The sequence below is a fragment of the Podarcis liolepis genome (assembly GCF_965112155.1).
Source record: "Podarcis liolepis genome assembly, chromosome: 13".
Taxonomy (NCBI): Eukaryota; Metazoa; Chordata; class Lepidosauria; order Squamata; family Lacertidae; genus Podarcis; species Podarcis liolepis.
The window spans coordinates 38,287,223-38,314,078 of record NC_139573.1 but is presented as its reverse complement, the minus strand read 5'-3'; the positions used below and the strand labels follow the sequence as shown (position 1 = coordinate 38,314,078).

The 26,856-nt window shown below is 47.7% G+C and overlaps 1 protein-coding gene and 1 long non-coding RNA gene across 4 annotated transcripts in view; both read right to left on the bottom strand.

Moving 5' to 3' along the window:
- Positions 1-9,242: 9,242 nt before the first annotated feature.
- Positions 9,243-25,955, bottom strand: LIN7B (lin-7 homolog B, crumbs cell polarity complex component). Of its 3 annotated transcripts, XR_014518158.1 has the most exons (7): positions 24,253-24,479; positions 23,602-23,720; positions 21,739-21,810; positions 18,612-18,821; positions 17,056-17,219; positions 9,836-14,604; positions 9,243-9,691 (listed from the first exon to the last, which is right to left on the bottom strand). XR_014518158.1 is itself a non-coding variant. In XM_083470320.1 (6 exons), exons 1-6 carry the CDS (start codon positions 24,609-24,611, stop codon positions 14,583-14,585), a joined length of 618 nt encoding a protein of 205 aa, XP_083326446.1. In that variant the 5' UTR covers positions 24,612-25,955; the 3' UTR covers positions 9,243-14,582. The 3 variants fall into 3 exon arrangements, 2 of the variants coding, with proteins under 2 accessions (XP_083326446.1, XP_083326445.1); XM_083470320.1 differs by lacking the exon at positions 24,253-24,479 and adding an exon at positions 24,581-25,955 and having other exon boundaries at positions 9,243-14,604; XM_083470319.1 differs by having other exon boundaries at positions 9,243-14,604.
- LOC310690831 overlaps positions 9,243-26,856 on the bottom strand; it is a 33,497-nt gene continuing 15,883 nt past the window's right edge. The window contains exon 2 of the long non-coding RNA XR_014518175.1: positions 9,243-13,760. This is a non-coding gene — a long non-coding RNA (uncharacterized lncRNA). The remainder of the gene's footprint in view (positions 13,761-26,856) is intronic.

Sequence of the window (26,856 nt, the reverse complement as noted above, 5' to 3'; positions counted from 1 at the left end):
CTACTGTAGACTCTACCCATCAACCTCCCTTTTAGGAAAATAACATGTACTGTAGTTTAGTCATTTTCCCAGCTAGCACAGAAAAATCATTTCATTCACCGCCTTTCCCGTGTTGGGCATCAGAAAACAGTGGTGAGCCTCAGAAGTCTGTGGCGCAGCAATGAAACTGCTAGCACATTTGCAAAGCTAAGCAGGGCCCAGTATGGTTTCAAAATGGATGGGGGAACCTCAGGTGGAGATTTTGGGGGTGGGTTTGAGATTCTGTGATTCTATGTTAACTTGGCCAACTCTCGGAAGCCTGTATTACAGGAGTGGGTAACCTTTGGCCCCTCTGCATGTTGCTGAACCACAACTCCCATCACCCCTGGCCATTGGCCATGCTTGCCGAGGCTGATGGGAGATGTAGTTCAGCAGCATTTGGAAGGTCAAAGGCTCCCCACACCTGTTAGAATACACTGCCCCTTGCACCTGGGATTAGATTTCACCAGCGTTTACTCATCTGGTGCCCTCTGGATGTTTTTGGATCTCAGGCCCCAGCCTGCGCGTGATTATAGGCCAAAACACTTAGAGGGCACCAGTTTGGTGAGCAGAGTTTCTGACTTAGACAGAACTGCAGGTTCATTGGAATTTTGCCATGGAATTTTGCCATGGAACCTCTTCCCCCATAGCTGAAGCAATGAGCCTAGCCAAGAGTTTGGTGCTTTTGTTGCCATCCACCGGCAGCTCCAAAGCTCTTTCTGGGAACAGACAACAGGAATCCCTGTATTCCTAGACTGATCAGAGCAGTCAGCACCCGACTTCCTTTCTTTTATGCCTTCAACATCCCCTTTTCATCTGCTTCAAAGCTTCAGCAGAAGCACTGCAATTATCATTTCTGGACCCTGCTGCACTATACAGTGGTACCGCAGGTTACATACGCTTCAGGTTACAGACTTCGCTAACCCAGAAATAGTACCTCGGGTTAATAACTTTGCTTCAGGATGAGAACAGAAATCGTGCTCTAGCGGTGTGGCAGCAGCAGGAGGCCCCATTAGCTAAAGTGGTGCTTCAGGTTAAGAACAGTTTCAGGTTAAGAACGGACCTCTGGAACGAATTAAGTACTTAACCCAAGGTACCACTGTACATCTAAAGCAGGTATCATGCCACTTTAAACAGCCATGGCTCCCCCCAAAGAATCCTGGGAACTGTAGGTTGCTAAGAGTGCTGAGACCCCTGCTCCCTTCATAAAACTAAAATTCCCACTGTGGTTTAACAATCATCTTCCCACAGAAGTGTAGCTCTGTGAGGAGAATAGGGGGTCTTCTGCCTCCTTTGGTGCCACTGCATACTGCATTCTTTAGGTGGGATGGGCACACCATGCACATGGCTTCTCCCAAGGAATCCTGGGAAATGCAGTTCCCCTCACAGGCCTACAATTCCTAGCATCCTTAGCAAACCACAATTCCCAAAATTCAACCTGGCCTTTGCGCTTTTGCGCTTTTTCTTTTCGGACGGGGCTCTTCATGTTCCATCTGCCCTGAAAGTATTCAAAGCTAAAGTAATTGCAACATTGGCATATGCTGTTCCTTTATGGGGGACCGCAGTAAACTTGATGCCCTTGGAGGTAATTCAACCTGGCCTTTGAATGATTTGACATCCGATGCCCTTTTAAATGTGTTGTGGGAGGGTGAGATTTCTGGCTTGTTTTTGTTCTCATTTTTATTATGTGTTTTGTTTTTATATATTGTAATTTTATGTTGTGATCCGCCTTGAAATCTACAGCTGTAGGGTGGTGTACAAATGTAATTCATATCAATGAAAATATGTTATTCACACTGGCATACTTTATAGTGTTTGTTTTCATCAGACCACCGGGTGAAAATTAAAAACTCAGGAATGTTGAAGCGCGCCAGAACTGCAATCGAATTATAGGCAGGCAGGCAGGCAGGAGCTGGGGAAACCGACACAGAGATGTGAGCAGAGACTGCAACATGAACTGACATATAAATGAATAGAGGTTAAACCAAGATGATGGCGAGTCAACTTAAATGCACCCACGCACACGCTTCCCCTACCATCAAAATGCCCAAGGCTAGAGTTAGCCCTCAACTGTCTTGCAGAGTGAGAAGCAGGATACCAAGAGAACCTCACTGTGTGTGTGCCTTTGTCCCAAAAAGGGCTGTCTAAAGGGTGCAACCCGGGGTGGACGCGTTCAATCCATCAGCTGATTGGGGGCGATTACAGCGATCCCCGTCCAACTTTGACAGGTGTCAATCACCTGGCATTCTTAAGACACCAAGTGGTTGACAGGAGGGGCGGTCTCACCCTACTGTCAAAGTTGGCCTTCGCAGGGTGTGGGACTGAGGGGACCTGCCCCCCCCCCCGGCCCACAGCTTGCAGCGAGGCCAATGGGCAATGAGAAAGGTTGGCCCTTGGGGAGAGGGACATGCTGCAAGCGTTGGCAAGAGTTGGGCATTTTACCCAGTCCCAACCCACCTGCACCCCTTGCAGAATTAGACCTAAATTTGAAACCTGAGAACGTTTCAAAATCTCACGTTTTGATTCCAAAATTCAAACGTGGGAGATAAAGGTGCCTACTGGATAGTGTTAAGACCAATAAAAGATGATGGAGGTGACTAAGGTTTACCAACTTCAGCAGGTCTACTCTGAGTAGGGCTTAGCTTGAGTACCACCCGCCTTGTTGACTGACGTCCAGGCAACTTTGTTAAATATCGGGCCTCCAGATCTAATGTTGTTTCTACGCTTTTGTGGCTGTCGAAACCTCATGGGCTTAACATTAGAATGCTGCATTCAAACGGCAGAAGAAACATTTTATTTTTTGTGGTTTGCCTGAGAACTACCCCCCCCCATCCCGATTCATTTCAATGCTGCCCCTGAATGGCAACTTTTCCAAAGAACCCAGAAATACCGCGTTCCTGCTCTTCCTGCTAGGTTCTCTCTTGCCCTGTGAGAGAAAGAGGCATTGCTGGCTTGCAGAGTCCTTTCTCCCCACCCTTTCTGGTAGATGAGTCTCCAGAGGGCAACCCAACCTGTAAAACCAACTCTGGAAGCGTAGTGGGGTGACTCACATACCCATTGGGCAGGGAGCAGCATTTTTCTCGTCTTTCTGGAACAAGACCGAGACCTCAATTTGTAGCAGTAGGTGGCAAACACACAGCAATACAGAGCCATTACTTCCCCCGCTCCCTCTTTTGGCCTACGAAGGGAATAGGCCTAGCGCATGAGACTGAGGGGTGTGGTGCTGGGCACATGTGTGGTTTTTGTGCCTCTGGCTCCCCTCACCTGCCTCTCCTGAAAGGGCACCTGTTCCATTAAGCAAGCACAGACCCGTCTTTTTTAAAAAAACATGACCTTGTATCGGGATCAGGGAGTGATGGCGGCAGGGGAACACGCCAGAGGAACGGCTGGGAACCTGCCATTAAAAACCTATTTGGGACCTGAAATGCTTTGCGCCCAAAGGCCTGCTTGGAGGCGATAGGGAGCAGCAAGCAAAATGGAGGCAGTTTGGAGCCAGGATATACCTGGGTCTCCTGAGGGCCATGAAGAACTGGAGATGCTGTTGGGACTCCAACTCACTTCAGCAAGAATGTGGTCAGAGCAGAATTAGACTGAACCTTGCATTGTATAAATATAAGTTTGTAGGGAACTTCACAGAAACTATATAAGAAATATGTAACTATGCGGTGTAAGATAATCAACAGATAAAGTAAAGAGAGACTAATTGGAAGTCATTTTTAATTTCTTGTTTTACAAGTTGTACAATCGTTCACATCATTGGGAGTACAAATGATGTAGTTATAAGAATTGTGTTGTTTCCTATACAGTGGTTCCTCAGGTTAAGAATTTAATTCGTTCTGGAGGTCCGTTCTTAACCTGAAACTGTTCTTAACCTGAAGCACCACTTTAGCTAATGGGGCCTCCTGCCGCTGCCGTGCGATTTCTGTTCTCATCCTGAAGCAAAGTTCTTTACCTGAGGTACTATTTCTAGGTTAGCGGAGTCTGTAACCTGAAGCATATGTAACCTGAAGTGTCTGTAACCCGAGGTACCACTGTATTCCTATTGTCTGTCAATTTATAGTTTGTTTATTTGATTGTATGTTTGTTGGTTGGTTTGTCTGCTTTCCTGGCATAAATGTATCTATTTTAAAACAATAAAGATATATTTTTTAAAAAGAAAAGAAAAAAGAATGTGGTCAGGGACGATGGGAGTTGTGGTCCTGAAATACCCAGGTGCACGTTCCTTCTTGCGATTCCAGCGGCCACTAACTCTGCGTTAGAGAGAGAGAGAAATAACCTTCCTCCTAATGTGTCATGTCTTCTTCACTTTTGGGCTGCAAACCCTGAGAATTGCATCTAGCATCCTTAGGAAGCTGCTGAGGCCATCACAACCTGCCAGGGGCCACCTCCAACACCTGTCATGGACTCCCTTTTTTTTTTTTAATCCCATGGTGCTTAGCGTTAGGCAGCTGCCATTTAATTTCCCCACAAGGCCCTTGACACAGCCTCACTCTGTGGAAAATTTCCATGGAGGAGTGCTGCTAGGCAAGGAGGGTATAGGAAGGGACACACGCACCCCACTGTTATGTACTGAAGTTCTCACACTGGGCCAGCAGGGGGATACTGTAGATAGTTCAGGTCCACATATGCAAATAAGGGATCCAAAGTGACGTTCAGTGATTGGATAGTTACAGAAAGTTGTTACAGTTACGTTGTACTGGAGCTCTATATAAGCAGGCTGGCTGAACCCTTCAGTTCTGTTCTGTTCTGGCCTGTGAATAAACAAGAGCTGTTTGAATAATCGCTGTTTCGTCTGATATGTTCATCCACAACTTAACACCCACTGAGGGTATTACCCTCAAAGAGCTGAGGCTGGCCCTGCTGGAAACCTCTGCCATTTGTAATTCCTAAAAACAGAACCTATAAATTTTAGTGAAACAAACAGATATGATAAGACGGCACGAAAAGAAACACACCACCATTCTTTTTTAATGTGAACACAAAACATCAAATAGCCAGATATATCCACTGATGATCACATATATTAGAAGGGATGAGGAACCAGTGGCCAGGCATTGCTGGACCAATTCTCATTGTCCCTGACTACTTATGGGGGCTGATGAGAGTTGGGAGTCCCAAGAACATCTGGAGGTTCACTGGTTCGCCACCCCTGTATTAGAATAAAGGTATATTGGCATAACCATTTCCATATTTAGAAATACATGTGTCCTGAAGGATATCGGAACACGGGAACCTTTAATGAAGAACTGGTATTTGCCAGAGGAACCTGAAAGCCAGGATTTCCTCAGTAGTGGGGACCCTTCTTGGTTCACTGACAGAAACCTTCCAACCATCGCGTCTTGGGGTGCCCTTTTGGGTAGGAATAAGTTGACCTCTGCTCAACCACACTTCAGTTTTAGGTGACATATGATTATTCCTCAGGAGTCCCTATATTTCAGGTTATTCATTTCAAAGGGTCTATCACTTATCCAGAGTGGATTCCCTACGATGGTTAGATGGCGCCTTGTAGGCCTCCTTCCAGCAACTCCTGAGCCAAGCTGGTGCCAAATGTACAGTGGTACCTCAGGTTACATACGCTTCAGGTTACAGACTCCGCTAACCCAGAAATAGTACCTCGGGTTAAGAACTTTGCTTCAGGATGAGAACAGAAATCACGCGGCGGTGGCACGGCAGCAGCGGGAGGCCCCATTAGCTAAAGTGGTACCTCAGGCTAAGAACAGTTTCAGGTTAAGAACGGACCTCCAGAACGAATTAAGTTCTTAACACGAGGTACCACTGTTTTGCTCTGCTTTCCTTTGGACCAAGGCAGTGAGGCAGAGAGGGGATCTTGTCAGGGCACCCCAGGATCCCTATAAATGTTGCTCAGGCTTGTGCTCCAGAGTGTTCACTTTGCTTCTGCTAATGCAGCACAAATGCCGGAGGCAGCAGTTACAAGTTACCAGTCTCTGCAGCAGCCACAGCAGGCACTGTGATTCTCCAGAAGTTCAATTTCACCCCCGGAGGCGCACTCCATTGTCTTTTGAGGCCGACGGAAGCCAACAATAACTTAGTTGGATACAACCCCGAGTGACTTACTATTAACAAACAAACCAATGGGTCTCTACTAGGTTCACATACCAAAGGCACTCATTCCTTTACTTAAGAAGGTAATAAAGGAGCAACTGATAACCAAGCAAGATTTTCAGCACAGATCAGAACCTTTTAGAATTGAAGCAAAGGGATCTATGCCTTTGCCATGCATAAAACATGCTGCTTCTCTTTACCATTTAAACGTATCCGAAAGCAAGCCTTGAAAAATATTGCTGAGAGTTTGAAGGCTGATTTGCCATCCTTGTTTTGGTCAATTTCACAGTGATCACTGAAGCATACTGAATGTTATATTAAATTAAATGATGAAATGAGACTTCCCCCCAATAGCTGAGCTTGCAAGATGAAAGCAAAACACTTTGGGATCAGCTCACTTGTGTTCAAGACTGCAAGAGCTTAGTATATTTATCATCGGTTTACTTTTAGCAAAATCATCCAGCAAACCCAAGGTTTCATTGTTTTAAGTAATTTGAAACATATAATTTCAGTTGCTGACTGACCATTCCTTTGCTAAATGGGTTGTTGATGAATGGAGCAGGATGGTCAGTTGATGCCTCATGAATGGGATCTAACAGAGGAGCATGTCTCACTCCTCCCTGTTTTTGAACGAAATCTCGAGTTTGGAGATGGTGACGAGGGAGGAAGCAGGGGTGTGCACCGAGTTGTGTCCTTTGAAGATGAAATATACTCAGAGTCGCAAAGTGATTTCATGCTCTTTATTCAGCTCATAGTGGTGAGGAGGAATGAATGGAAGTCCCCTCACAGTATCTGCTTTATATACATTATTTACACAATGGGCTGCACATGATTGGCTAATTCCGGAATTCTACTGTAAGCCAATCAGGTTGTGGATTCACTTATATCTGGAGCAGGATTGGGTGGTTCCTGCCAACCAATCATACTGCTGCATTGTTCTAGGACCAATCAGACTGCTGCATTCTGAATCCTATTGTTCTAGGACCAATCAGACTGCTGCAATTTGGATCCTATAGTTCTAGGACCAATCAGACTGCTTCAGTTTGGATCCTATTCAACTCAGTACATAACAGAAGACAAGACAGAGCTCAGGAGCATTGAAGTTGCCCACTGAGTTCCTAAATAGCAAACTAAGTACGCATGCAGGTCACAGCATCCTCTGTGATAGTGAGGTGTTCTGTATTTCTATTTACAATTATAGTAATTATTTCTAAACTTGCATCTAAACACAAAAAACAGCATATGCACATTTTAAGCAAATAACCATCCTCTTCTGGTGACATGTAAGGGTCTGCCTTAAGCTCAGTTTGATAGCTGCCAGAAATCTTCCCCGTGGAATTATTTCCAAGGGAGTCCATCCAGCTTCATTGCCTTCAGATCGTTAGGAAAGATCCTCTTTCCCAGACTTCTGAGATTGCTCCCCAATTTTAGTTGTTGCTTATGTTAGGTGAGACAGTGCGCCATTTTGTGTGTGTTTGATGTTAGCGTTTTGCTTTCTATATTGTTTCGATGTTAAAATTTGCCTTGTGAACCTTTTTGAAGGCCAAATGACAGGATATATTTTAGCTTAATTTTTTTTTTATAAAACCACAAATAAATTTTACCTTTTTTCCCTAGATAAAAACCTACAGCGTTCCCAGGATCCTACCACCACCTTGGGACGCTTCCATCATGTATGTAACCAGGATCCCATTGCCCAAACCAGATATATCAACTCAGTAATGTGGCAGGACAAAGCCGCTGGTGAAACAGATTTTGCACCTACGATGGCTAAAGCAACATCCCTATTCCAAGAGAAACACGTACCATGAAAATGGAATGGCCACAAACAGAATGCAGTGCCAGCAAGGCACTAAAGGAGGTGTAAATACACCAGAAACCCAGTAGGGGGTGCTCTGCCAGCCATAGAGCCCTAGCCACTGGTTTTATGAACCTTGACCTTGCAGACACCCACTGGCTGCCAATAAGCTATTGGGTCCAGTTCAAGGTTTTGATCTACAAAGCCCTTCAACTGGCGATCATTACCTGCAGCATCACCTTCCTCATTCACTAAGATTAACCAAGGAGGCTTCTCTTGGTTGTGCCATTTTGGAGAAAAATTTGGTAGTAATCAGACAGAGGGCCTTCTTGGTGCTGGCCCCGTCTCCGTAGGCTCAGATAGGCAGACACTATTGATGTTTTGGCATATTCTCAGGCCTCTGCTGATATTTAGTCCCAGAGGTTTCATTATGTCAATCTGGCCTAGCTGGATGCTGTATTTTAATATTTGCATTGCAGTTTTAATATCTTAAATTATATCACTTAATTGTACAGTATTAGGGGTTTTTTGTGAATGGTGAACGAAGCAACAAACTTGACAGAAGAGGGCCTTTGGAAACCAAGTTTGCCAATATTTCATCTAGTCTGCTTTGGAATCAAGTCTTCCAACGTTTCTTCTACGGCAAAGGGAATAGTTGTGTATGATAAGCACCATAACACCACATATTATTGACAGAGAGACGAGAGGCCCCTGGTGTAACAAATGCCTTGAGTGTTGTGACACAGAACTAAGCTGGGGGTGTACTAGGGATGGGCAATATAGCGTCCAAAACTGGTTTGAAGTCCATATTGTGATATCGGTTTCATAATTGTTGACCTTGCAATATATCACAAATCATGTGTGTGCGTGTGTGTGCGCGCTACACAAAAATCACAATGTGAGAAAAACCGTGAAGCCAGCCAACGCCTCTACCTCTACATAGCTCCATCCTTACTTCAGGCATTGTGATATGTCATTATATCACCATGTTTGGCAGGTGATATGTCAAAAGTGCAAGTAGATAAATAGGTACCACTCCGGTGGGAAGGTAAACGGCGTTTCCGTGCATTGCCCTGGTTCGCCAGAAGCGGCTTAGTCATGCTGGCCACATGACCCAGAAGCTGTACGCCGGCTCCCTTGGCCAATAAAGCGAGATGTGCGCCGCAACCCCAGAGTCGTCCGCGACTAGACCTAATGGTCAGGGGTTCCCTTTACCTTTACCTATATCACAATATTGAAAACCAGGAATCGCCCAACCCTAGTGTGTACATTTGCAGAATCATTCTCCAACTGAGGTTCAAACACCCATTTTAAAGAGCAGAAAGGGGAGTGGGGAGATGCAAAAACAGACTGTAATACGAAGTGAGGCTTCTCAAACACTGTGCTTTACTAGTTTATTGATGTATTACACTTAAATCACACTCTTCTTTTGGAACAGCTTACACAGGCGTTCCCTGGCACGCTTCCCTTACAGCGCTGATCAACCAGTGACCTGCTAGTGGTATAATCACATGACACCCATGGGGACCGGGTAGCTGGCAAAAAAGCCCACTGAAGTATGGGGTTCTGCTAAAGGAAGACAGATTTTCCTAGAGAGGGTTAATCAGCTATTAGGAGGAGCACAACACTTTTGGCTGAGCCTTTGGGCAAGATAGGGTGGGGTGGGGGGGTTGACTGGGCCAGGAAAAAGATATTTGCACCCCACAGAGCAATGGCGAAGTGTTGCATGTGCTCCCCAAAAACAGTGTATTATTAAGGGGGCATAATGCAACAAGCAAGCTATTTGGTCCCTCTAAATCAGTGGTGGCCAAACTTGGCCCTCCAGCTGTTTTTGGACTACAACTCCCATCATCCCTATCTAACAGGACCAGTGGCCAGGGATGATGGGAATTGTAGTCCCAAAACAGCTGGAGGGCCAAGTTTGGCCACCACTGCTCTAAATCAAGTGTGGCAAACCTGCAGACCTCCTGATATTTGCTGGACTACAAGTCCCATTTACTATGCCAGCTAAGGCTGATGGGAACTGCGTCAAATAGCATCTGGGAAGCCACAGGGCTAGCCTAGTGTTTCCCAATCTTGGGTGTCCAGCTGTTTTTGGACTATAGTTCCCATCATCCCTGACCACTGGTCTTGCTAGCTAAGGATGATGGGAGTTGTGGTCCAAAAACAGCGGGAGACCCACATTTGGGAAACACTGGGCTCGCCGCTCTCGTTCTTGACCATGGCACGGCATCCTGGATCGTTTCAGCAATCTGAAGAGACAACAAGACCAAGGGAGCCTCTGAGCTTGCGTTCTCGCTCATCCAGCTTCCGTGGTGCATGGCAAATTGCTTTTAAAAAACGGAAGCCTGGGAGTGCCGTGAAACATGACACAGGAATCTGCTGATCAGAGATGGGAATACAGAGTTTTAAACAAACCCAAAACCAATGGACAGACTGAGCAAAGGCATGAATCCAAGGAACCCCCAACAGAGACTGTGAGCATCAATAGCCAGGACCTGAAAAGTTGTATTTACCATATTTTTCGCTCTATAAGACGCACTGGACCACAAGACGCATCTAGTTTTTGGAGGAGGAAAACAAGAAAAAATATATTCTGAATCTCAGAAGCCAGAACAGAAAGAGGGATCGCTGCACAGTGAAAGCATCAATCCCTCTTGCTGTTCTGGCTTCTGGGATAGCTGCGCAGCCTGCACTCGCTCCATAAGACGCACACACATTTCCCCTTACTTTTTTAGGAGGGAAAAAGTGAGTCTTATAGAGCAAAAAATACGGTATTTGCTTTTTAAGGCGCTAAAGCATATGTTCTTTTCATGACCTCCTCTCAGAGCCAAACTAAAGTTAAAAGCCTTTTGCATTTATTTTTTTTAATGCAAGTTAATAACAAAATCCTATCAGCATACTTAGGGGGCCGATAATTAACGGGATCAGAGCAGACGTAGAAGGGAAATTTAACCTTTTCCTCCCATTCTGCAGTCTTGAAGGAAAGCCCTCTTGAACATGGTGTGAGTTTCTTGGAGATAAGTGGGTAAAAACATCATCCTCCAAAAGCAAAGGCAGTAAGCCCACAACTTGTGCACCTTTAACTTGTGCACCTTCAAGTTTTACACATGTGGGAAAAATTAAAAAGAGTGCAGGGTTCCAGGAAAGAATGACACTGGCAATCCCAGCCACCATTGAAGCCAATATGTTTTGACTATACACAACTTTGGCTTTTGGAGGCGATCGCCGGAACGTAACTCCTGCATAAACTTCTGGTTTACAGCCCCAATTACAGAAGATTTTCCTCCGGACTGTGACATGGGAGGAATTCGCTCTCCATGCCTGCACTAATCCCGTTAATTATCAGCACCCTCGGCCCCCACCCCTCAAAGCTGATGCAACCTGCATTTAGAAAACCAGCACGTCAAGTCTGTGGCTTGGCCCTGAGCCCATATTCTGCGCATACGTGGGGTGGGTCCCAGTTCTGCGAAGAAGTACAACTTGAAAGGAGGGATGTTTTTGGGAAAAAACTCAGTTTTTCATTTGAGCTCAGGGGAAGTACTGTATGCAGAGAACAGATCCGGAAAAAAGCAACACCGTATTCAAATAAATCTAGGCATTTACAAGGAGATTTGACACTCCTTTTGGATTATTTTATCGAATCCCAGCATCCAGGAAAATATTTCTTTTTAAATTTTTGCAAATTGACACATTTTGCAGACGTAAATACAACCAGCTTGGACTGAACACAAGAGCTGGACAACTCTTAAGAGTTGCATTTTAGCATACAGGTGTGCTCTTGGGATTAAATGAAAGACTAGTTTGAACAGCCTGCTCAGCTATCTATTTCGCTGTAAATTAGGAAGTCGCCTTACAACAGGGGCAGAGGCTTTTCGTCCATCTGTTCCCAACCTAGGAGATTTATTTTATTTTGTTTGCACGCAGAGCCTATCAACATGAGGCTTTCGCTAGTGCACGCTTCGTTTTCTGCGAAGAACCTGCCTCACACAAGGTCAGAGACAATTTTGTCCATCTAGGCCTGGGTGGAGAACCTGCAATCCTCTATATCAGGCACGCAGAAACATCTCTGGGTGTTCCTGAACTACAATTCCCACCATCCACCCCTGCAGTGGCCATGCTGGCAAGGGCTGATGGGAGTTGTGGTTCGGCAACGAATAGAGGGTTTCCCCCATCCCTGGTCTAGCTTAACAGTGTTATCTATTCTGACCAGCAATGACTCTTCCTGTGTCTCAGGTATCATCCGATCCTTTCAGCTGAAAAACACCAGGGCCTGAACCTATCCTGGAAGAGTCGCCCAGAGTGGCTGGGGCAAACCAGTCAGATGGGCGGGGGTACAAATAATAAAATTATTGTCATTATTATTAACTACTGCAGGCAAAGCATGGGCTGTACCTACTGAGTTATGGGTCTTCTTCCTAAATTGCACCCTATTGACACATGAAACCGGCAGATTTTATGCAAACCTGTGCCAACTCCCAGCCTGGGCGACCTTTCTGCATATACTGTATTTTTCCATGTATAAGTCTATATTTCCCCCCAATTTTTAAAAGTTTAAAATTGGGGGTCGTCTTATACACGGAATGTTGAAATTAATTATTTCTTCATTTGGGGCTCAAACAATTGGGGTAGTCTTATACATGGGGACGTCTTATACACGGAAAAATACGGTAACTCTTTGGCTTGGCTTTCTGAATGTCACGGCAAGTAACAGTGGGTTTCTCTGACCCATGCCAACTAATTCAGACTGAAGCAATCAGGTGACTTCAAGTCAGCATGGATCAGCTGAAAACTACAGGCTTTCGCATTCTGATGGGGCTGGGAGCCATGATATTTTATGTCAGCATTCTCAAATAGTTATTATGCAGCTAGAGCCACAACTTCTCCCCAAAATTCACCTAAACATTACTTTTTCATGAATCCTGATCAGAGATTCATTAAGTGCTCCACCTGCTGGTCAAAGAGTCAAACTGCACTGCAGCTTATTTCATTCTGATTTTTTCCCCTTTCTGCCAACACTCTGATGGAGCTGTTGCCCCTGGAACTAACTGAAAGCACACCAGTGCAGGTAGATAAAAAGGTACCGCTGTGGCAGGAAGGTAAACGGCGTTTCTGTGCACTCTGGTTTCCCTCACGGTGTCCCATTGTGCCAGAAGCGGTTTAGTCATGCTGGCCACATGACCCGGAAAGCTGTCTGTGACAGGATAGTCATTTAGAGGCCTGTTAAGAGAAATCTAAAATAGAGGTCTGTTGTGATTGTTGTGGGGTAAGGGGGATTTTCTTTTCTTACTTAGTATAATCTGGACAGACATTATTTACACACACGTCGTGTTATTCATAAAACTCCATAGCGTTTCGCTGTTTTTTATCTCATTAATCCTCACAGCAACTTTGCGAGGGAGGCCATTCCAGCCCCATTTTACAGATGGGAACACTGAGGCTGAGTGTACACAAGCTTACCCAAAGATCGCCAGTGAGCTTTGCAGCTGAAATTATTGTGATTTCCCACATCCATATCCAACCTTGTTTTGCTTTTTTCATTAAAAATCACATTCTACTATGGGTCGCTATAGGGGAAAAAATGGTTTGGCTTGGTAAAGTTGTAGCCCTAGAGTCCTGGGACAATTCTCTCCCTCCAAGGCTCTTATCAGTATTAATTGGCAAGATATCCCAAGGAACTCACGGGCACCAAACATGGGTTTTCACTGTTCTGTCCTCACAAGAACCCTGTGAGGTAGGTTAGGCTCAGGAGAGAGAGGGACAGGTGATATGGTCAGCCAGGTAGATTTGAACCCAGGCCCAAAGCCAGGGCTGCACCGTGCCTTCTCATCAGTGTTGGCATTTCTGTGTCTAAGCCCTATACGGCTTAGGACTCACGTAGCTACGGGACCACCTCTCCTGGTATGTCACACAGAGGAACTTACGGTCTTCAGATAAAAACATCCTGAAGGTCCCAGGCCACAGAGAGGTTAGGCTGGCTTCAACCAGAGCCAGGGCTTTTTCGGCTGTGGCTCCGATCTGGTGGAACGCTCTGTCACAAGAGACCAGGGCCCTGCGGGACTTGACATCTTTCCGCAGGGCCTGCAAGACAGAGCTGTTCCACCAGGCCTTTGGTCAGGGCACAGCTTGACTCCCTCCTTTGGCAATCTTCACAGAACTTTAGCTTAATGGTTGCCATCAATTTGATTTTAATTAATTTTTATAATGAATTGTTTTTAGAATGTTGCACTATTTTATTGTTGTTAGCCGCCCTGAGCCCGGCTTTGGCTGAGGATGGTGGGATATAAATAAAATTTATTATTATTATTAGGGTGGAGGCTGGCTAGAGAGGGGACCCCTCACCCCGCAATGGAAACGAAACCATCCCTAGAGGAGAGGAATTATACGTGGGAGCTTTCAATTTTCCTCTAATTTTTTATAGCCCTGTACATCATAGGCAGCAAAGAACAGGCTCTTGGGGGCTTCTTCAGTTTCACAAAGGGTAGGGACTCGCACAGATACACAGTCACTCACACAGAACATCTTTAAATAAGAGGATTGTGGAGAATAAATACTGTACATAGGAGCCCACCTCCTGGCAAAGAGGAGGAAGGCAGATAAATATGTCTCCTGCTATACAGATAAAACCATCGGGGAGGGTGCGGTGGGGTGGGGAAAAAAATCGCAGGCCAGCCCAAACAAACCAGATAGATAATGATGCAAATTATCCTCGGGACTCCAGAGATCTGAGGAAACAAAGAGAGACAGGAAATACCAACCGTGAGAGCAAGCAGGGAGGCAGGCAGCCACAAAAGAAGTTTTTCTTAAAACTCTGAGAAAGAACTAATTTTTTTTTTACCATATGGTCATTCTAGTCACCGTATTTTTCGCTCCATAAGACGCACCTGACCATAAGACCACCCCAGGCTCTGCTCAGCACTCCCTTTCACGAGTTGTGTGGAGCGTGTGTGCGGCGCTTGCAGGCTTTTCCCCGCGGAGGGAGAAGGGCAGCCCGTCAGTACCTCCTCGGGGAAAAGGCCCCAAGAGCCACACACACACACTCCACGCGGCTCGTGAAAGGGAGCGCGGCTCTTGGGTGCTTTTCCGGGAGGTGGGGGAAGGGACCGAGGGGCTAAGCCAGAAGCTAGAACAGCAAGAGGGAGCGCTGCGCAGTGATCCCTCTCGCTGTTCTGGCTTCTGGGATAGGCGCACAGCCTGCGTTCGCCCCATAAGACGCACACACATTCCCCCTTACTTTTCAGGAGGGAAAAGGTGTGTCTTATAGAGCGAAAAATATGGTAACTAAGAGGTAAGAGCAAGCTAGGATGTGATGATGGAAAGAGAGAGGCAGGAAGAGGTGGGTGACAAGAAAACCAGATCGATTGGTTTCTGAACAAAGGTGAAATAATGAGGAGGAGGAGCTAAGGACTTTGCATTGTTCATTTCCTCTGTTCCTTGTACCACAACCATTTTTTGTAAGCTTGAAAATCATATATAACTATTAAAAGGGTTAAGGGTTCCTGGTTAACATTGCATAGTTATGATGCTGCCTCTTTGCGTTACTGTCAGTCACCTGCTTCAGTCAATTTCTGAAGACACCTCCTCCTCGTCTCTGACCAATCATTAAAGCCAATCATCTTCTGCATGTTATCGAGAAGCGAGGTGATAGGGAACCAGGCAGAGGGCCTTCTCAGTGGTGGCGCCCACCCTGTGGAACACCCTCCCATCAGATGTCAAGGAAATAAACAGCTATCTGACTTTTAGAAGACATCTGAAGGCAGCCCTGTTTAGGGAAGCTTTTAATTTTGACGTTTTTTATATTTTGTTGGGAGCTGCCCAGAGTGGCTGGGTATAAATAATAAATTATTAATATTAATATTGTTATTATATTATCATGCTTTATTGCATTTCTGCACTTTTTACTGATGTTGTCAGTACTTTGCATTGATCGTTTTATTGTACAGTTGTACCTCTGGTTGTGAACGGGATCCGTTCCGGAGGCCCGTTTGCAACATGAGCAGAACGCAACCTGCGATTCTGCAGGTTGAGATTTGCCGCTTCTGCGCATGACGTCACTTTGCATGTCTGCTCATGCGCGATCGACGAAACCTGGAAATAACCCTTTCCGGTACTTCCAGGTCACCATGGGACACAACCTGAAAACACTCAACCTGAAGCAAACGTAACATGAGGTGTGACTGTATTGCTTTTGGTAATTTGGGTTTGTTTGCTTTTTTAAGTTGCCATTTACTCCTTAGATATATTTAAAATAAATGGCCCTAAATAAATTAATATTGAGGGTTCTGCACCCGGATTTCTCCTCTCTTCCGTGCCTGCCCTTTCCCGTTGCCAACACCCAACTGTGTCATTTGCAAGACGCTCTCCCAGAAGAATCATATATTGATCTCACTCCCTCTCTCTATAGGGACACACAGATGAATAGAATCCAGAGGGAAAGCATGTATTCCTTACCCCAGTTCTAGATTTGCACAGGTTGATCAGATACCAGGAAGATTTCAACACTGGGATTTCAGATTTGATGCCCGCAATGGGGATAAATCAGGTTCCAAAAAGAAGCCCCAACTTTTCTCCCAAACCTAATGGCTGGAGTTGTGTGACTCAGCTTACACTGTCAGCCACCTGGCTTCAAGCTACCGTACTTTTCGCTCTATAAGACACACATTTCCCCCTCCAAAAGTTAAGGGGAAATGTATGTGTGTCTTATGGAGTGAATGCAGGCTCCTTGGCTTCAGCGATAGCAACGCGAAGCCTCCGAAGCGCAGAGGGAGCGTTCCTGCTGCGCTCCAGAGGCTTCGGGTTGCCTTCACTGAAGCCTGGAGAGCGAGAGGGGTCGGTGCGCACCGGGTTCCTTTCGCTGAAGGGTAGGTGCCCCTTCAGCTAAGGCAGAGCGCCCCTTCAGCTAAGCGGTAGGAGAAATGGAAGGGGCTCCGTTTCTCCTGCCGCTTCGCTGAAGGGGCGCTGCGCAGAGAGGGGGAGATTTCCCCCCCTTGTTCTCCCCCTCTAAAACAAGGTGCGTCCTATGGTCGGGCGCGTCCTATAGAGCGAAAAATACGGTACACCTGCTGCCATCTCACCTTCCAGGTGCGGCAGCCCCGCCCTCTTCTGCCCCTGGCCACCCAAACTATCCCCCGGAAGAACCGCTGCTTGGAAAGCCCTGTTTCCCAGCCCGCTCTTACGAGTAGCTGTTATGCTGCTGCCGGCGCCGTGCCGTCCGCATCTTCTCAAAGCGCGCCTCCATTTCTTCGAGTACTTTGGGCGTGTAGCGCACAACCAGCTTCACGGTACCCTGGGCTGCTTTCAGGAGCTCCACCGCCCGTTCGTGTTGCTCGCCCTCCACGCTCTGCAGGAAACAAGGAAGAAAAGCAACGCCACAAGAGAAATAAGTGCATTTCCTCATGCAAGACTCCAGCTTTCACCGCCCATCGTCACTGCTGAGGTCCGTGAGAAGCAGCCGTCCCTGCCTCAAATGACCTATTTACGCAAGCGGGGCCAGCAGCAAAACGCTGCAGCGTGAAGCCAGCCCCATTTTTCCTCTCCTTAAATGGCTCAGGACCACAACACCTCAAGGACTGCCTGTCTCCATAAGAACCTACCCAGACCCTGAGATCATCTTCCAAGGGCTCCATTGTGTGCCGCCTCCTCGAGAGGTCCGGAGGGTGGCAATACGAGAACGGGGCCTCCTCTGTATGGCTCCCCGTCTGTGGAATGCTCTCCACAGGGAAGTTCGCCTGGCGCCTTCATTATACACCTTCAGGCGCCAAGCGAAAACGTTCCTCTTTAACCAGGACTTTGGCTAACTGACATCCAATGCCCTTTTAAAATGTATTGTAGAGAGAGGATTATTGGTTTGTTTCTGCTCTTTTTATTACAGTGGTACCTCGGTTTTCAAACATAATCCATTCCAGAAGACCATTCAACTTCCGAGGCGTATTCGAAAACCGAAACATTTACTTCTGGGTTTACGGAGTTCGAAAACCGAAATGTTCGTCAACGGAGATGTTCGAAAACCGAGGTACCACTATATTTCTTATTTTATTTTATTGCGATTTTATGTTGTGAACCACCCTGAGATCTATAGGTGTACAAATCTAACAAATGATAAGAAAAAAACAACAACTATCAGCTGGAGTAAACCTCCAGATGAACAGCACACATGGTTTTTTGGAAACCATGTAATTATGTATTAAAGGTAAAGGTAAAGGGACCCCTGACCATTAGGTCCAGTCGTGGCCGACTCTGGGGTTGCGGTGCTCATCTCACTTTACTGGCCGAGGGAGCCGGCGTACAGCTTCTGGGTCATGTGGCCAGCATGACTAAGTCGCTTCTGGCAAACCAGAGCAGCACACGGAAACACCATTTACCTTCCCGCCGGACGTGCTTTCGAACTGCTAGGGGGGCAGGAGCAGGGACCGAGCAACGGGAGCTCACCCCGTCGCGGGGATTCGAACCGCCGACCTTCTGATCGGCAAGTCCTAGGCTCTGTGGTTTAACCCACAGTGCCACCCGCCTCCCAATTTTATGTATTATGTCTATATAAAATCAACAACACGTGTGCAACCACAAATAAAATCAGCCAATCAGCATTCCGCAATTGACTGAGCACGCTCTGTACCCCCTGAGTTGTTTTGGACCTCCACCCACCCCAACTGTTTCCGCTTCCTGCAAACCCTTATCCCACTTCCATACACCCAAAAAGAAGCCTCTCGTATCGCCTGCCCCCCAATATACGCACCACGCCATTGACCGACAGTAACTGATCTCCTCGCTTGAGGCCGCCGTGGCGGTCAGCCACGCCCCCTGGGATGATGCGGGAGATGTAGATGGGAGAATTCTGCTCCTTGCCCCCCATGATGTTGAAGCCCAGGCCTTCGTCCGTCTTGGGCAGTTCCACCACCCGTGGGTGTGCGTGCCCTTCGCTCGCTGCGAAAGCAGCCACCGTCGCCTGGGTATGGGGAGGAAGCAGAGAAGAGTCTGCACCAGTATTTAGGACTGTTTCGAAGACGTCTTTAAAAGTCAGTGAAGAAAAAGAAGAAGGGTTTGGATTTGATATCCCGCCTTTCACTCCCTTTAAGGAGTCTCAAAGCGGCTAACATTCTCCTTTCCCTTCCTCCCCCACAACAAACACTCTGTGAGGTGAGTGGGGCTGAGAGACTTCAAAGAAGTGTGACTAGCCCAAGGTCACCCAGCAGCTGCATGTGGAGGAGCGGAGACGCGAACCCGGTTCACCAGATTACGAGTCCACCACTCTTAACCACTACACCACACTGGCTCTTAACCACTACACCACAGTGGCAACACCCTTCCCCTCGTGCCTCAATTCCCTTGGGTTTTCATTTCCAACTCATCCCTCATCATCTCTCTTTGAAGGTGACCTGGAAACTACAACTAATCCAGAATGCGGCAGCTAGACTGGTGACTGGGAGCGGCCGCCGGGACCACATAACACCGGTCCTGAGAGATCTGCATTGGCTCCCAGTACGTTTCTGAGCACAATTCAAAGTGTTGGTGCTGACCTTTAAAGCCCTAAACGGCCTCGGTCCAGTATACCTGAAGGAGCATCTCCTCCCCCATCGTTCAGCCCAGACACTGAGGTCCAGCTCCGAGGGCCTTCTGGCGGTTCCCTCCCTGCGAGAAGTGAGGTTACAGGGAACCAGGCACAGGGCCTTCTTGGTAGTGGCGCCCGCCCTGTGGAACACACTCCCATCAGATGTCAAGGAAATAACCAGCTATCTTATCTTTAAAAGACATCTGAAGGCAGCCCTGTTTAGGGAAGTTTTTAATATTTAATGCTGTATTGTTTTTAACGCTCAATTGGGAGCCGCCCAGAGTGGCTGGGGAAACTCAGCCAGATGGGCGGGGTATAAATAAATTATTATTATTATATCATATCATATCATCATGTATACGCTGGCTATCTAACTAGGTTCCCCCAGCCACTGTCAAATTACTCAAATTAACCTATGTGCATATTTCTACCCAGGGTTCTGCATACTCCATGCTAAGCATTAGTAAATAAATTCAGTGCCAAGATAAACTGAATTTTACAACCCCATATAAATTATGCGAATTGCTCAGCTGCCATGTCATCACTTATGTTGTAAGACTTATTCTTTCTTTCCTTTTTCAAGTTACTGGGGTAGGCGCTGCACAGGGCCCTGAAGCCTCACTTCCAATAACTGGAAAACGTATTAGTCCCCAAACTTTCAAGCATATATTTGGGGCTATAAGGACTAGAAACTTGGTTTTTTAAAAAAGAAATGAAAGCAGAGAATCTCAGAAATTAGATTTTGAAACTACAGTAACATTCTGTGTTCCCCCTCCTCACCCTACAAAACTGTGACACACATACAGTCTTGTAGTCCCCATCCCTTCCTCCTCCCTCCTCCTCCTCTTTTCCTTTCGTGCCATGCCTTTTAGACTGTAAACTTGCACACACAGGGACAACCTACTTTCCTATTGCTTTTACTCATCTTATGCAAGCCGCTTTAGAACACTACCAAGCAGAAGAGCACAGGCAGACCACTTTACAAACAGCCCATTTCTAGCGATTTTCACATCATATTTTAAATACAGATATTAGTTCTAAGGAAGCTCCATTCAGTTGACCACCCTGTTTCCAGCACAGAGCATCCAGGTGCCACAGGGAAGCCAAAAGCAAGGCAAAACAGCCCTCTCCTGCTGTTGTTCCCAGCAAACTGGTACCCGGAGAGGTATACGGCCTCCAGACCCAAAGGGTGCATATAGCCATTATGACTAATAGCCACTGAAAGTCTCTTTGCTTCCCGAGTTGGTCTAATCCCCTTCTAAAGCTATTTAATCAGGGCCGGACTAAGCTGTTTTTGCTGCTTGATGGCATCTTGCCCTCATCCCGGCCCCACGTCAAGGTGCTTGCAGCCAAAGGCCGGTCAAGTTATTTTGACACCCGACGCACAAAAATCCCATGGGTACCTCTCTCTGGGTGTACAACCATCGCTTAGTAAATAATAGTTTTAAAAAGCCCAGCAAAACTAAATATCAGGTTGTTGTCCTTTCGTGACATTGAAAGTGAGCTGTCTGAGGCATCTGCCTCACTCTGTCTAATGAAAGGGCCGGCCCACAGCCTTTTAAGCCATGTTAGAAACTCAGCTATATAAGTTAGGCACCAAATGGCTCCTTAAACCAGGGTCACATTCACCAAAACGGAATGGTTAGTTGATTTTGGGGCCAGGCAGCTTGGAAGCAGTATTTTTCAATACGACTTTGTGGTTGGTTCCTGAAATTCATTCCGATTGTGCAGATAAAATATAACGGATTGCATTCTACAGGATGTGCTGCTAGTGTGTGGAAACAGCCAAGATCCAAGGTTCACCAGGCAGGCATCTCCAGATGGTGGAGACATCAGGCACCATCCTGGCACCCGGGAAAGTCAGATGCAAAACGCGCCTGGCTAATTTCGAATATTGCTTTTAAGCTATCTAGCACCATTACAGCAAATTCAGTAAGTTGAATGAAATATGAATTGTATGAAAAAGTCAAGAGAACTAGCAACTTCAGACCAAGCGTTGCACAAGAATTCTAAGGAACAGAATGATAAAAAATATATATAGTGCAGTTTCGAAACCTGCAGTTGAAACCAATGCTGTTTCAAAACCACTGGTTAAAATCAGTACAGCTTTGAAAGGTTCAGCCAGCCACCTCTGTTCAAAATGGCATCTGACTGGATCCAAACATAGACCGAAATCATATTCCTTGGTCATGCAAAATTTGGTTAAAATGTTTCAAGAGGAATCCCAACAAGCAGGCAAACAACTTCCCAAAATGCGTAGCAGATGGTGGGAACCTACACAACTGGAAGCAAAGCAACAGGTTTCTTCTCATACCTTAGCCGTGGCATGCGCCCGAATTTCAGCACTTCCCGTGATATCCAGTGTGTCATACAACTGCTCATAGACCTGTCCAGAAAAGAGACAATAAGGGGGGGGGGTCAGGGAGATTTGTACGCTGAGTCCAGAGTTGACACCATTTTGAACACAGATGCTAAGGAGGATACTGGAAAGAAGCATCCGCTGTGCAATGGGAATATGGGATGGACAAGAGATAAGAGGGCATGAAAGCAAGACGGGGGCGGGGCGGGGAGAGCAGGCAGAACATCTCCTTTCATGGTGCTATGTTTCTATGATTCAATCCTCAGTACCTCCAAGTAGACATGAGAAATACCTCGGTACGAATCCCTGGTGAGCTGCTGCCTGCCAGTGTAAACAATAATGCTCTAGATGGGACCTATGGTCTGAGTAAATATATAAGGCTGCTTCCCTTCTTCTTAATACAGTGGTATCTCGGGTTACAGACGCTTCAGGTTACAGACTCTGCTAACCCAGAAATAGTACAGTGGACGCTCGGGTTGCGAACATGATCCATGCGGGATGCATGTTCGCAACCCACAGCGGCAGGTCTGCACACACGTGAGTTGCAATTTGGTGCTTCCGTGCATGCGCAAAGCGCGATTTAGCACTTCTGCACATGTGCGACCGCCGAAACCTGGAAGTAACGTGTTCCAGTACTTCTGGGTCCGCAGTGGTACGAAACCCCAAAAAACGCAACCTGAAGCGTCTGTAACCCGAGGCATGACTGTAATGCTTTAGATGGGACCTATGGTCTGAGTAAATATATAAGGCTGCTTCCCTTCTTCCTGATACAGTGGTACCTCGGGTTACAGACGCTTCAGGTTACAGACTATGCTAACCCAGAAATAGTACCTCGAGTTAAGAACTTTGCTTCAGGATGAGAACAGAAATTGCGCGTCAGAAGCGGGAGGCCCCATTAACTAAAGTGGTACCTCAGGTTAAGAACAGTTTCAGGTTAAGAACGGACCTCCGGAATGAGTTAAGTTCTTAACCCAAGGTACCACTGTATTGACTTTGAGGGGATACAGAAGGGATTAGGAGTGTTTAAAGGAGAGTCCAGACAGAGGCCACTTCAGACATTTTCCTGCGTGAGGCAGCAAGTGGTGTCAGCCCCCCTCCTATGAAAGGCGCACAGTGCACCAAGGCCCATCAAGTTATTTCGTCACCTGAGGCAGAAAAATCCCACAAGCACCTCTCCCCTTTGCCTAACGTTAAAAGCGCAGATAATAATACAGCTAAGTAACTAATGATTTGAAGCTCTTTTTAGGAAACCTCAAATCAGCCCTCTGAGGCGAGCACCTAACAGTAGGGCCGCCTTGGTTCAGAGGCGGAGTTAGGGAGTGTAAGTGGCTTGCCTGCCCTGAGTGCCGAGCTGAGAGGGCGCTGCAAGAAATCATAAAAATCATGGAGTTGGAAGGGACCCTAAGGACTAACTAGTCCAACCCCCTGAAATGCAGCTGTCCCATCCGGGCGTTAGGATCACAGTGCTCTAACCAACTGAGCTATCCAGGCACCAGCATGGATAGCTGAAGGCCAGAGGCTAGATGCACCAGATTTTGGCGTTGTGCTGAAATCTGAAAGCCCCAAGTCTGCCACTGCCTGATTGCAAACATAGGACAAAGGTCGGGGTGACAGGGGAGTGACAAGAGGCCAGATGCGTGTGACACAGGTGCAACTGGCAGTGACAGGTGGGGGAAGCGGGTGACGAACTGGTACAGAGGAAGAAGGCCAGGCAAGGAGCGCGGGAAAGGAGAGGAGGCGAGGGGAGAGACGAAAGTATAAATGAAGAAAAGGAGAAGCGTCTGCCAAGGAAGGACCCAGGAAGAGTCGCTCGCTCACCTCCCTGATGGCCGAGCAGAATTTGCTCTGCAACACCCTCTGAAGGGCTTGGAGTTTCTGGGGCGGCACCTCCCCGCTGCGCTGCAGCCGCTCCAGCAGTTCAACCGCCCGCGCCACATCTGAGGAGAGGGAGAAGAGACGGCGGGGTTGTCAGCGGAGCGGGAGGAAGACCCGGGCCGCCTCGGGCGACGCGCCTCAGCCGCCCCGGCGAACATCGCCTCGCGCTTCGCTTGCGCTCTCGCCGCGCGTAAAGGAGAGCGCGCGAAAGCGAAGATCCGGGCGAGCTGCGAGGAAGCGGCGCCGATCTCCTCCTCAGCAGCCATGCCGAGGAAGGGAGGGAGGGAGAGGGGAAGGACCCACCCGCCACCTCCATCTTTCCGCGGGATCTCGCCTTCCCGCGCGCGCCCCGGCGATGCTCTCTTCCCTCCCCGCCATCCCCCTGGGACGCAGCGAGGGCGCACGGCTCTTGCTCGCTTTGGTGCGTCGACGCTGGCGGATCCATCCGCCCCGATCCTCCTCCTCCTCCCTTCATATACGCGGGAATCTCCCCCTTCCAGCCACCCGCGGATCTCTCCCACTCCAGGCGCAGGAGATGCCCACCCCTCTCCAAGACCATGTCTCCCCTCCTTCTCCACCGCCGGCGCAGCTTACCCCTCTCCAGCCCCAGAGGCTCGGCCAGCGCTGCCATCTTCGCTCTTGCGAAGCCCCACCGCCGCCTCTCGCACGTCAACGCGCGGAGAGCGGCGAGGGGAGGGAAGAGGGCTTTGCAACCTGATACGCCGCAGCCCTGCCCGCTGGGCTGCTGGTGCGCGTGTCTGCCGCGGCACGTGCGGAGGGCGCCCGGCCCCCTCCCGTGCACCGCTTAGGCCCGGCGGCCAGGAGATGCGCCCGCGCCGCGCCGCACAAACGCCCGAGCGAAGCAGCCCGAGGAGGAGCCATCATCCTGCGCGCGCCCTTTCCACCCCCTTCGCCTACGTACCGCGTCCGACCCGCAGCCGGTGGGGCACCATGGTGGACTGGCCAGGCGAGATCCTTGGTCGTCGTTGCAGCAGCAGCGCGAGGCGACGAGGGAGATCCGCTCACCGCTGCATCCCCTTCCACGCGTGCTCCCTCCCGTGTAGGATGCGCAGCGACTTCCTTTTCTCCACCCCCACCCCGCGAGAGTGCCTTACGCGGATGTTAGCATCGTTATTAAAGCGCATCGCAGGTGAATCAGCGCTTTGAACTTGCCACTTCTAGGCGCCTTTGAAGAATCGGACGCAACCCAACCTCCTTGCAGAAGTCCCGTGCCTTACGCACACGTTTATTACAGGTTTGGAAAGCCTTGAACAGGAAAATATCTTTGTTAATGTTTGGGGCCTCCTTTCCAGAAGCTCGCACCCAGAGCGAAGTGGAAAACGGCGGTCCAGTCAGCAGGTGACTCACTGTGTCGCTTCCCCCCCTTTAATTTATCCAGCTGGTCTCAAGTTATTTTTTATAGTAGGCGATTGTGTAATGAAAAGCTAAAGGCGAACACCTGACAAACATGTTAAATTTGCACAAACTATCTGGAGCATAAAAATTATACACGCTGGATTTCAATAGGATATATGGGAAGGTAGACGGCATTCAAGGTGGGCTGCATTGCAGAATTCAGGATGCAAGAGCCATTTCTCTTCCCCACTGAATCATGCAGATCCCACGGGTTGAACTGCTATCACTATCTATTGCACAAGATGGATGTGAAGATCAAATGGAGGAGGCAATCATGTTTACCAGAATTAGCTCCCTGGATAATTTTTATTTAACAAAATTTTCTGCTCGATTGTAAGGAAACCATTTACCCACAGTGCCTCCATCTTGCCAGGGTTCAAGTTCAGCTTATTTTCACTCATTCATCCCATCAGTGCATCCAGGTACTGACTGGTCCAGGGCCTGCAAGGCCTCCTGATATAGATGTTATGGAGAAACAGGGCTGAGTGGAAGAGATTGTGAAGAGCGCTAAAAGGACCTCTCCAAACTGGGGGAATGGGCAGTAGCATGACAAATGCAATTCAGTGTGAGATAAGGCAATTCATGTCACATAAACATCCATGGGGTGACTGACCAGGAACGAGACCTTGGATAGCTTGATGAAGATGTTGATCCATTCGGGTGGCAGCTGTGAATAAGCTAATTCCACATCAGGAATCATTAGGACAGGAATTGAAAAATAAAACTGCTGATATTAAAGAAAGCTATGGTGTGGCCTTTGGAATACAGTGTACAGTTCTGGTCATCTCACAATATTGTAGAACTGGAGGTGGTCCAGAAAAGAGCAACCAAAATGATCAGGGGTGGAGCAGTTCCCTTATGAGGGAAAGTTGCAGTGTTTGGAGAGGTAAGAAGTGACAGGATTGAGATTTACAAATTCATGCATGGCATGGAGGAAGTGTATAGTGAAGTTTTTCTTCCTCTCTGCAGTGGCCATCCAATGCAGCTGAATGTTTAAAGATTATGGGCAGACAAAAGAAAGTACTTCTCTGCACAGTGCAGTTAAACTGTGGAACTCACTGCTGCAGGAGGCGATGGCCAACTTGGAAGAGCGTTAAATAAACTTATGTTGGCTATGCTCTGCCTCCAGAAGCAATATCACTTGCTGGAAATAATACTAATACCCCACATTTCTGGCTGGGTTTCTCCAGGCACTGCAGGTGGCTACTGTGAGAACTGACCCAACATCCTTGCAGAGAAATTGCCACTACTAGTCCAAACCTTCGGAGGTAAAGACTCCATCAAGGGTGTGCCCTTCCAAACCTTTGAATGTTGGACCAATGACAATTTGAGACAGCCCCATGGTTGTCATGTGACCATGAGGTCCTAAACTGGCCCAGCAGCAGCATCCACATAGATACTGAAGTCATCCAGGACTATTGTCCTACGATCCTCTTAACACCATGTTAGAGACCACCTCTGCCAGTTTGGTTAGGGATGCCACTGGGCAACAGGGTGGCCAGTAGACCAGCAGCACCCCCAATTTGTCTTTCGAGCCCACCACCAGATGCAGACCTCTAAGACCACCCCAAGAGGTATTCTGGTAAAGGAGATGGTGCTTCTATGGTAGCCAACACACACGACCCAGTCCAGACTGGTATTGTATTGAGTACCCAGATGGGCACAGCTGAGTCAGGTCAGTGACACCCAGTGCACCCCCTTCACCCGCAATTAAGTCATGGAGGAGCATGGTCCTATTGTGGCATTCATTTATAAGACCACCAAACCAGAGGAGCCAGTAAC

Bases quoted from the DNA above. Each gene is read 5' to 3' on its own strand.
- LIN7B (XM_083470319.1), bottom strand. From the start codon at position 24,289: ATGGCAGCGCTGGCCGAGCCTCTGGGGCTGGAGAGGG. The intron at 23,721-24,252 runs GTAAGCTGCGCC...CCCTCTCCTCAG, and splicing joins GCCTCTGGGGCTGGAGAGGG to ATGTGGCGCGGGCGGTTGAA. The intron at 17,220-18,611 runs GTGCGTATATTG...TGTTTCCTGCAG, and splicing joins TACTGTCGGTCAATGGCGTG to AGCGTGGAGGGCGAGCAACA.